The following is an 11773-nucleotide window of genomic DNA, read 5'->3' on the forward strand; positions in this document are numbered from 1 at the left end:
GGACTTGACATTCATTATGTACAGAGTAGAACTCCTTTAGTCTATCAATATTATTCTGTTCGAGTAAATGCAGACTAGTTTTAATCAATCTTGTTATAAATGGAAAAAAGGTATAAAACAAAACATTTCATTGTAACAAATGTGCAGCAGAATAAAACACTACAAGGAGGTTGTGAATTAACAGTTTTAAAGAAAACAGTTGTGTTGATTTGATTAGATGGGAAAACCTGTTGGACCTGAGTCGCCTGTCGTCACTGAGTTACACTGAATATGTCACAGAGACTCTGACATGTTCAAAAAAAAAAAAAAAAAAAAAAAAGAATAAAGCATTTTGCAGCATTTACTTTATGCCATCCTTCCAAACCCAAGAAGAGAATTTCGGCATATACAGGTTTTCCTTACTGGGTATGAACTTCCAGCCCGACGAGCAGTTGTTTAACAGGTCGATCTGTGGTGCTAACGCATCCTTATCAGAGAGGTTTCACTCTTTTTTTAATGTAAAAGTGAAAATCCTTCTGGGTTTTTATTTTTAGCCAAGACACCCAACACCATCTTTAATTTTTCCCAAACAAAATCAACTCAGTACCCAAAAAGTGACTCCTCACTCTCCCTGGCGGTCATGCGTACCCAAACCTTTATCGAAATAAAAATCTTTGGACTTGTGCGAGATTTGATTTTAATGTCCATCCAGCACTCCTGGCCCTGCAGGCAGCAGAGGTGCAGATTTATCTGGTCTTCTCGCTGCTTCGCGGCTCCAGGTCGTGGCTGAAGCTGCGGCTTCATGTTGCTACGGAGAGCGTCCTCGCTCGCATCCATTCAGCAAACATTACTTATTCACAGACAGCAGCAGGTTAATCTGAAAGAGAGGCGTGAAAAATGATGAGCGCTCTCGCTGTGCCTGTGCTGATACACGTTATTTAATGTTAATTTTCCTGAAGTTTGCTTGCAGCAGTTTTTGGATGCTGTCCCCATATTATTTAAACTACCCCAAGCCCCTGAAGGCTGTGCTAATCCCACAGTGCTGCACCTGCTCCATAGATGGACATGCGATGATTTGAAGGTCTTCTCCACTGTACTCCTCCTGAAGCAAGACGTGAAGTCTTTGAAATACCTGCTGGATGTTATTCTGCAGAAAAAAAAGAGGATGAAAAAAAAAAGCCATGTTATTACAGAGTGCTGGAGGAAAATTAAACCACATTTCCATCTGGCCCCATGTCCCCTTACTATCCTGTTTCCATGTCAACCACTGAATTTTGTCTCTCCCTCATTCAGCCTCACCTGGCACCTTGATGAATAGTACACAGGAAGCACAAATATTTCTCTATTAGAGTTTGAATCACACCGGTAATTTTTTGGACTATAAGGCACGGTCTCCATGCCACGTTTAATCAAAATAGTCATCGCAAAAGCAGATTTTAGACAGAATTGTCGACTGAATCTCCAAAATTCGTCATTGAGCTTCTTACTTTCACGTCTGATTTCTGAAAGTGACTTTTGATAAGAGGCTGGTTTATATGACAGCAAACTATATAATTAAAAAGAGAATAAAGTAATAAAAGTTCAGATTTAATTTGATACTTATAAATAATATTAAGTCACTTAAAAATAATGTTAAAGGCAGAGCCTTTCTTGAAAGAATAAACGTTTCATGCCAGTTTAGAATAGAGATGCACCGATCCAATATTAGTTTATGTATCAGTACTGATATCAAAAATGTTCTTGATTGAGTATCAGTGACGATATGACCGATCCATAAGGACAGGAGCTTATTGCTGTTTATTTTCAACATCTGCCAACCAAGTTAGATAAGCTATTGTTGTTTCCTCTTATTTCAGCTCCTTCATTATTTATTTTACATTATATTTAGAATTCCTGAACCATTTGAAAGGTTTGTTGAAATGTGTTTTTTCATGTTTGACCAAAGTTGTCAATCTATTGTTTTTGTCAGTTTCAGTATCTTTATTATTTATTTTACATTGGATGTTCAATTCAATTCAGTTTATTTCTATAGCACCAAGTCACAACAGAAGTCATCTCAGGGCGCTGAACAGAAACATTCATATATAAAAATAATAATTTAACATTATTTATCAGAGGAGCAGACTGATTTGAATTTAACTTCATCGTAGACTCTCATCTTGTGCAAGCATGAAGGCGACAGTGGAAAGGAAAAACTCCCTCATGAGGAAGAAACGTTTAGCAGAACCAGGCTCAGGACAAGCGGTCATCTGCTTCGACTGGCTGGGTTTGGTAGGAACGGATACACAATGGCAGGTCAAGGATGTCATACTCATAATTGCACTGACTGAACAAATTAAAGTTGTGTTGTTTTTATATGTTTGACCAAGCTTGTGAAATTATTGGTGTTTAAGTGTGCTACTGGTGCAGTTTTCAATAAATGTGTAATTCAGTACATATATGTCTGCGTTTAAAGAACAAATGCTTTAAGTTAATTCAGCAAAGTTTTTCTGTATCAGTTCCGTATCAGATCAATATCGCCCGATATTAAACCCCCCAGATATCGGTATCGGAAGTGAAAAACGTGGATTGGTGCATCCTTAGTTTAGGACTAAGATCTAAAACAAAACAAAACAAAAAAAAATCTTGAAAATAACATTATGTATACCGTACTTTTGGCTGTATAAGTTGCGCCTTTTTGCATAAATTAGCATGCCCTGCAACTTATACAGTGAAGCGACTTATTTATGTCTTTTTTCTTATATTTATAATCCAATTTTGGCTGAGATTTGACAATTCATTCTGACATGAAAAAAAATTTAACACTATTTTCAGCCACTAGAGAGCAGTCAAGTGTTATGGCAAGCCACGTGTCTCATTAATAGGTAAAAGTGTCTATTAATGAGACACTTAGCTTGCCATACAAGCCACCTCAGTCTCGCTCCGGCAGCGAAATGCAGCTGATTTGACCATTAAAGTGCATTTTTCAAGAAGAAGTTCAACTGAGACACACCTTTATTATAATGTTGAGCAATCAAATAATTGTTTTTAAGTGTTAATTTTGTTAAATTCCTGTTAAAGTCCTCCCGTGCATGCTCCTGCAACCGCCATTTGGCAGCCAATCGATTTTTGACACAACACCAGCCCACGTTTCTGGGTGGTCAGCGGTAACGAATAACAAACGCGATGCGTCAGTGATGACACATAATAGATGAGACTTATATGGTGAAGTGACGCATTTGCTTTTTCCCCCACTTTATTAGACAAATTTGGACTAATGCGACTTATACAGCAGTACGACATGTATGGCAGAAAGTACGGTAATCTCGTGCAGTATTGTGATATTTCACATGATTTATTAGCACTTAGAAATTGTTTTGTGAATGACTATCAGACAAAACCACATTCTGGCTAAATATTTGTAAAACTTTTACTGAGTCGTAGCCATTTTGGTGTTTTCTAAGGTCAGTTGGCTGTGATAACCAACTTGATTTGGGTGAAGTTAATCAGTTGTAAATGTGAACCCACTTTCTTAAAGTTCTAATAAACTCTAATCAGAGGTTCATGAGAAATTTTGCTACCTGTACAAACAAACGCACGGATGTGCCCACACGCACAGGCAAAATCATTACTGCCGTCGGCCGTGGGTGATAAAATGTAACAAAAACTGATTAGATCCAGAAGTGCATAAATATGTTTCTCCAAGTACTGTTATATCTGAAAGGGTTCTTTTAAAAGAATTAAAAGAAACTGAGTCATTTAGTTCATGTTATACTGAAGTTTTTGTGCCACCCACCCGGACAGGCTTGAAAAGGATGAACTCTGTGTCTCTATTGGCCAAGTACAAGGACATGCTCTGTAAAGTGCTGGGCAGCTTGCTCTTTATCACCCTGTAGGTGGCCATCACTATATCGTTGATCTTGGCTGAAAGAGAGATGGGCAAGAAAGAAAAAATTACAGTACAGACTGAAAAAAGAACAAGACAAAGAAAAACATCGACGTGCCCTCTAGCATTTCCTACACAGGTTTTGATGGATTGCCGTTTGATGCCCGTGGCGTTTCGTAAAACAAATCTTACCTGGCTGTGCCCAAGGTTGCTGAGGCAGGCTGTATGTGGGACCACCTTGCACTACCGTGGTTTTAAGAGCTGCAACCTGAGTGCAGCCAAAACAAAACGTTACAACGGAGCTAAAAGCTGTGCAGTCGGTCATGTAATGTATTTCTGTGTCGAATGTGAAATGGATGCATGTTCATATAATGTAACAGGAGAAAACTGGTTATTAGAAGGGGAAAAAAATGCAAGTAAATAAAACTTAAAACAGCAAAATGTATGTATAAAACATTGCTGACTTTAATGAAATAACCATGATTAAAAAAAAATAGCTATTTTTTTTCTCTAAACAGTTAAACACTAAGACCTTCAGCAATAAATTAATAGGCAAATGATTTTCAAACAAACGTTTTCAAATGCTGAAAAAGAATAAAATAAAGATATGAAGGTCAGGAGGAGTCGCTTACGCCTGAGGCTAAGTCTGCCTTTGCTCCAGTTACCTTGGTGAGAAACTCCTCAAGGTTCCCCACAAAGATCTGAGTCTGCTGCTGGATAAACTGCTCACAGCTGAACTTCAGGTGTCGGTCCACATCTTTCTTTGAGTCAATGTAGTGCTCCTTTATCTCTGGTGTTCCCTGGGGGGTCATAGAGGAAAAAGGTTTTAGCACATATCAAGTGGTGGTTCCCTTAGGCAGGGTGCTATCAAAGTACATGAAGTGAATGATATGTTTAATATAAAAGGTGAAAGAGGGGGAAGAAATATACCTCCAACAGGAATTCAAGTATGGCATTGTGACTATTGAGTCGGAAGAATTTGGGAACAGCCTTAGGGTTCAGGATTTTGAAGGCAGCATCTTGAACACAAAGCAGACAGATTAAATCTTGGGCTGGTGTAGAATAACAGTGCCATCTAGTGCCACAAATTTAAACATGTCATTAACAAAGATAGGGGTGACAGCGAGGAGCCACTTTGCCCCGAGAGGCATCGGTTAATGTATATTATGGTGTTGGATTACAATCTCCACATTAATTGTTGCCACCGGTGCATGTGATAGGCACAAGTTGCTTAATGAGCATGAAAATGTAATGATTGGCTTTATGGAGCTGAACACCAATGTTCTTCCTCCGCCTTTAATTATCTTACCTCGTGTTTTTTTCAGGTCCAGTGAGATTTCCTTGATGGCAAAATCAGTGTGAAATGGGGCAATCTGTTCACGCATTATCAGCAGGTGCTTGATCAGGAAAAGTTGCCCGTCTATTTGTGTCTGTGGACAAGTGAAAGCATGCTGTTACATCCACACTGCAGGCTGCCAACACAAAAAAAGGGCATCTGCTGACTATCCAAACTACAGAGAGCATAAAAAAGCACAGGCTCAGTGATAAGGAAATGTGTTTAATTAATAACTGCTGATTAACCATAGCCCGAAAGGGAATATCACTGTGACAAATAAGGGAGTTGAAATCATGTATTACTCAGCTAGAAACTAAAAGACTGGAAAACGATGTTTTTGGATGTAGGGTGAGAACAGATCCTGAGATTAATGCTGCCATTTTAATCTCAGGGGAGGTGTACGGCTGAAATGCTCCTTAGCAGCGGATATTTACAGGAAATATCCAAGTGAGAAAAAGACCATGAATAAAAGATAGATTTGCTGAACTTTCTGTAGGGAAAAATATGGTTCTGTTACATCAAATGGGGAACACTAAAACTAAATACTAACGCAAGAAAGGACTCGTTTAAAGATCTTAGTTCCTTTTTTTTTTTTAAAGAACCGACTTAAATTAACATCTCTATTGGTTTACAAATGCCTAAGCAGTCCTAATTAAAATATCTGAGGAGTAAAAGATGATTTGATCTCTCGAAAGCATTCAGACAGAGCTAACACATTTAATATTTTAAGAAGGATTACTTTTTTATTACATCTTTTGCAGTTCAAAATTGAAATGTGGGAACCGCACAGGTCAAAAGAAGATGGGCTCACAGTTAAAAAGATGCCAAGAGGGGCCTGTGGCTGCACATTTTTAGGGACTTTTAATAATTGAATCTTAATGGTTTAGTGGAAATCAATGTCAAAGCTCAATTTTTATATGGAGCTAATTTCATTTCCCATTTCTTAATATTATACAAACAAAACCGCACAAACCTTTATGCTCTATAAAGCCTTATCTTGAAACTTTGACTAGGGGTGCTTAAACGTACCACCACCATAAAAGCAGCTTTTTATCATACAGAAAACCTGAAATACAAAGCCACATTGTGTTCAAGCTCAACAGTGTGTGAAAACCTTGTTTTTAAGGATGATATCAGAGGCTTTAAGCAGCGACTGAATGCAGGCAGATAAGGTTTCTTGAGATAAACCCTGGAATACCGCTTTCTAGAAAAAGACAAAAACTTGGGGTAAGAAAATAATAATATATGCAAAAGTGTTGTAATTAAACACTGCAGTAGGGTACATGAGCTCCTCGTATAAGATGAAAGTCTTACATCTATACATCTGTAGAGCTTGGAGAGACAGACCAGTGTTCGCCTGACGGTTGGGTACCACATGCCGTGCAGATCGGCAGGAGACACAGATGTGTGGAGACGAGACGCTTCGATGCTGCCTGTTTCATCGTACAAATAAAAAAACATTAGACAAGTTCTAACAATAAGTAATGTTTGTTTTTTTTAAAGCTGCATTATGACATGAGGAAACAGACCAGCGTTACTGTTTCTTCTATCAGCATCTTCAAGCTGAACATCTGAAAACGTGGGCTCTTGTGACTTCTGCTTCATCTGTTCTTCCTTCAAACTCTGAGCGATTTTCTATTGATGACAAGACAGAATATTAATTAGAGAAATTATATTTCCTGCAAAAATGCAATGTGAATGCTTAATGCTGAAGAATTTGCTAAAAAAACAGCTGAAATTAGCTGAAAACAGTGAAATGTAGCTGAAATGGAAGAACAAGTCTAAGTTAGCAGAAGAAGGCAGGAAGAACATGTTTGCTAAATCAGATTTAAATAAGCAAAAATTATCACAAAAAAGCTGAAATTAGCAACAAAAAAAAGCTGAAGAGTAGCTGACAAGGCAGAAAGAAGCTTAGAGTACCAGGAGGAAGTGGAAGGCGCTAAAATTAGCTAAAAAAAAGTTGAATTAGTTGAAAAAACTAAATTTAGCACAAAACAGCTAAAATGTAGTGGAAATAGCAGAAAAAGCTGAAACTAGCAGAAAAAAGCTGAGGAGCTGAAATTAGCAGAAAGAAATTAATTAGGCTGAAAGTAGCCGAAATTATTAAAAATAATACAAATTTATCTGAAAACAGCTGAAATTAGCTGATAAATTCTAATAATAAAACAAGGTAGCTGAAAATGTAGAACAAGCTTAAATTAGCAGAAGCAGATAGAACATGTTTACCCAGTTAGACTGAAAGCAGAAATGAGCAGTAAAAAGTCCATATTATCTGAAAAAAGCTGAAATTAGCAAAAAGTTTCTAGAAGCTTAAATTACTAGAAGGAAGCAGAGAGAGCACATTTTTGCTGAATTTAGCTGAAAAAAGTTTAAATGAGTGCAAAAAAAAGTGGAATTTCTAGAAAAGGCTAAAATTAGCATTAAAACAACTAAATAGTAGCTGAAAGGAGCAAAACAAGCAGACATTAAAAGAAATAAGTTAGAAGCACAAAAATGCTGTAGTTATCAGAAAAAATCTAAAAGAAGCACAAAATAGCTGGGAAAAAAAAACAGCTGAAAGTAGCTGAAAAAATATAAATTGCACAAGGAAGCTGAACCAGAACAAAATATGAAAGGAGCAGTAAAAGGTTGTAAACAGATCTAAAGATGTGAAGGAGGTAAAAAGAGCTCAATTCATTTCCTATGAGGAAAAAAGTGGCAGAAAAGGCTAAATATTTCAAAAAGATAAAGTTGCACCTATACCAAGTCATAGTATCCTTCTCCTGAATGAGCTGAACGTTTTGATATGATTTGTTGAAACAGCACAAAAATTGTGGATTGAGAAAATGCCAAAAAACGAAAGGAAGAAAAATGGATCACAATAGTGTGAATGCTTCATAAACATTCACACTATTGTGATCACAAAGCTGAGACATTAAAACATGAGCAGATATTCACAAGAACAAAGACAAGGTCTTTAATTTACAGTAAAAGCTTGAAAGCAATGCAACATTTTACAAAAAGATTAAGAAGTGTAAGAAGTTGTAAGTCCTTTTGTTCCATCGGCTACAGAAGTGTGCAGGTCTTTGAAAGCTTGACATAAAATAAAAAAACTCTTCTAAAAGACAAAGAAATCAAAAGAAAAAGTCAATTATGTAAAGTCTACAAGAGAATACGCCTTCACTGTTTGAGTAGTTTTGAGAAAACTATTGCTTGTGCAACTCTAAAAGCTTTTGAGAGGATTTTGAAAGGTTAGCAAGGTTTTGAAGAACAACTACTAATTTGACATTAAATGGAAAAGCGGGTAACTAAAAAGTTAACCAGTAAAAGGAAAGAGCTGAACGTGTGCAGTGCATGCACGTCCCAGTAAAACTCATCTGTGATGTGCAGTGCTGGTTCTAAAAAAGCTCAAACTATTTTAACATAAAATGGCGACACATGCCACGATGGTTGTAGCTTATTGTAGTTTAAGTAGTATTCATTGTCAACGTACAAAATATGTCTTTTTACCATTCAGCACACAAACCTTACCTCCATCATTTCCAGTTTTTCAGGGTAAGCCAGATCACCTGGAGCTGGGTTGTAACCTACGATATCAGTCTGAATGTAAATGTGAGTCCTGTAGACCAGCCTCTCCTGAACATCCTCCAGCATCTGCTTCACCACGGCATCAAAGGCACCCAACTGAGCAGCTGCGTGAAAGCACATCAAGGGTCAGCCCCACCAGAATCAAAATCACAACAAGAGTTCACTTTTTGTGAATAAATCTAACTTTAAAAGATCTGAGCACTCTTCACATATGCGCTCAGAGAACATGAGCATAGTCTAAACACTTAAAGATAAAATTTTAACAAGGCATCAAACGCTCTGCTAAACACTGGATCGTATGATAATGTAAACATGCAGGTGCTTCACAGAGATCTACAACTTAACATACAACAGGACATTATTGTATTTGTCCCTTTAAAATGATCCAGATGACATGATTTAACCTTTTTTGTTGTTATCTACCTGGATGATTGGGCTTACAAACCTTTTGTCCCCTTTAAATTATATTTCAGTCCGATCCTATAATAAATCTAATTATTGTGTTTGTTCTAATTGTAAAAACACCACATTTCTACCCATGAAAGGAATTTACTTTCCAAACGAGTACAAACCATCTGTTGTGTATTTCTGCCTTTGTCTTCTCTTATTGAAATGTGTGCATTGGATAGATGTCCAAGTACTTTATAGATTTATATAAAGAAGATTGCACCATTATGGCATAATTAATGCTATTTTCTGAATCTGAACAAAAACACTTGCATTGCAACTTCAGTCATGCTATTGCTCATTGAACATGTTTGATGTACGTGAAAAGTATTTGTCATAGTCGTTTCTTTCTCGTTTTTTCCCTTTGCGCTATTTTTGGCAAATTTATTTTAATTAAGCAAATGTATTTTTTTAATCTGTCAGATTTGTTTACGAGTGTTAGCTCTGTTTGGCAGCATGATGTTTTCTTTAGAGAGCCGAAAAGACACGTTTTTTTATGTTCCTGAATTAAGTAACAAAAATGGTCATGCTAATTCAATCATTTGTATGCGTATAAATATATGAGAAGAAGCATACAATTAAACGGTTACAAATAATTTGACTTATTTAAACTTCTCCCAAAATTCTGTAAATGTGACATCTTTAATAATTAGACAAGCTGCTGGATTTGAACTCTGGTGCTACAAGTACAATGACAGCTGATAAAGGTTTTAAAACAGACACACCTATTTACTATTTATTTTTTGAAACACCCCCCCCCCCCCACACACACACACACACACACACGCACCCACACACAAAACATGTTAGAGGAAATGAGTGTAAAGCCATTAAAGCCAACTACACTGGCAGAGCTTTCAGAAAAAGAAAACAGCTGCAGGCACAATATTAGTAATTGCAGCAACATTATGAGCAAACTAGGTAAAATTACAGCCCACATACATTTTACATTCTTGTTTGGAAAGAGCTTTTTGTTTGAGAAAAGTAGTTTAACATGCAAATGTTGAGTACCAAGTGAACAAAACAGCTGTTATGGTCTCATACCAGCAAATATATCGGGACATTTCAGAGGAGATGCAAATCGGATGACGATTAAAGCTACAGTAAAAGCAATAACTTTTTTTTCTTCTTCTTCTTTCGGCTGCTCCCTTCTTCAGGTCGCCACAGTGAACTAACTCGCATTAAGACATGGCATTTATTTTTACATAGAACGCCCTTCCTGACACAAACGCAGAACATCGAGCTACAACAGCTGTGTGGAGCAGAGAGCTGCTGTCTAGGACGCCCGGGGGAGAAGATGATGGGGGTTAAGGGCCTTGCTCAGGGGCCCAGAGTGGAGCAAGTGATGTTGGGAGACAGGTGTGGATGCTTCACCTTTCCCACCCACATTTTGATGTTGTCGGTTCGGGGTATCGAACCAGCGACCTTCTGATCACAGGCTTCCCTTCTCTAGCTTCTGCGTCACCCCCCCCCCCCCCCCCCCCCGGCAGTAAAAGCAGTAACAAACTGCAAAATATTCCACTAAAGGCTATGTGTTGATCTGACTTCACTCAAATAACATTTTTGAACATAATGGGAGTTTCTATAAGCAGCGACTAAATGTAAAAAATGTTTTACTGACTACACGTTTTTTTATATATATTTTCTTCATATAATTTTAATATTAAAAGTCATTTCTCTTTATTAAAATACTGTAGAGTTGAATGCAGGAAGAACAACAAAAATATATATCACTGACTAGTGAGCACATTTATGTAGATGACTGTATTTTTGATTAACGAGCATTACTATAATAAGGATGAAGAAAAAGGATTTTGTTGGAAAATTTTATAAAATCGTTTTTTGGAAAAAAAAATAAATAAATAAAAACTACCGGTACAAAAGAAACAAATAAATTTGTGCCATCCTAAATTTTCTCGACTATTCTTAGAAAAGACCAATTAAATACATTTGGTAAAATTTGAAGAAAAAATAAAATAAATAAACACTCCAATTAATTTTGAACTTTAAAATAACTTTCTGGTTACATTTTTACAAAAAAAAAAAAAAAATGTATTCAAGAATTCAAGGTTCTTTATTTGTACCACATGTGGTGGAATGAAATTGTGTACACAGGGTCCCAGTTACATCCAAAAAAGTATTAAAATGTAAACGAAAAACAGTAATAAGATCTAAGATATGAACTAAGAAAAACATTAACTAAAAATATGCTAGTACAAAAACAATACGCCGAACAGCAGCATGAACATGAGCTTGTGTGAGCAGATGAGCACGCATGAACACAACATGAAACAGCAGCAGCAGCAGCAACATGGTGTGATTTTTCACAGTGATTATTCTGATTAGAGATTCATGAGTCTAACAGCCTCAGCTGTTCCTCAGTCTAGTGGTTCTACACTTAATGCTCCTCAACCTCCTTCCTGAGGGGAGCGGGGCAGAAAGTGTGTGTGCTGGGTGAGTGGGGTCCTTCATGATGCAGGTGGCCCTCTTCCTGCATCTAGAAGACTAAATGTCTGATGGTGGGGAGGCTGACTCCAACAGTCTTCTGCGCAGCCTTCACCACTCTCTGATATATATAT

The 11773-nt window shown here is 37.1% G+C and overlaps 1 protein-coding gene across 1 annotated transcript in view; it reads right to left on the reverse strand.

Moving 5' to 3' along the window:
- Positions 1-612: 612 nt before the first annotated feature.
- Positions 613-11773, reverse strand: part of cog3 (component of oligomeric golgi complex 3) — a 21809-nt gene continuing 10648 nt past the window's right edge. Inside the window, exons 13-23 of the mRNA XM_037687000.1 lie at positions 8691-8851; positions 6710-6815; positions 6495-6613; positions 6295-6384; positions 5154-5274; positions 4775-4863; positions 4510-4644; positions 4037-4112; positions 3755-3882; positions 1028-1126; positions 613-856 (exon numbers count right to left, since the gene is read on the reverse strand). Coding sequence (XP_037542928.1) covers positions 827-856; positions 1028-1126; positions 3755-3882; positions 4037-4112; positions 4510-4644; positions 4775-4863; positions 5154-5274; positions 6295-6384; positions 6495-6613; positions 6710-6815; positions 8691-8851 — 1154 coding nt within the window. The 3' untranslated portion in view covers positions 613-826. The remainder of the gene's footprint in view (positions 857-1027; positions 1127-3754; positions 3883-4036; positions 4113-4509; positions 4645-4774; positions 4864-5153; positions 5275-6294; positions 6385-6494; positions 6614-6709; positions 6816-8690; positions 8852-11773) is intronic.

The sequence above is a fragment of the Nematolebias whitei genome, chromosome 13 (genome assembly GCF_014905685.2).
Source record: "Nematolebias whitei isolate Nwh7 chromosome 13, NemWhi1, whole genome shotgun sequence".
NCBI classification, from domain to species: domain Eukaryota; kingdom Metazoa; phylum Chordata; class Actinopteri; order Cyprinodontiformes; family Rivulidae; genus Nematolebias; species Nematolebias whitei.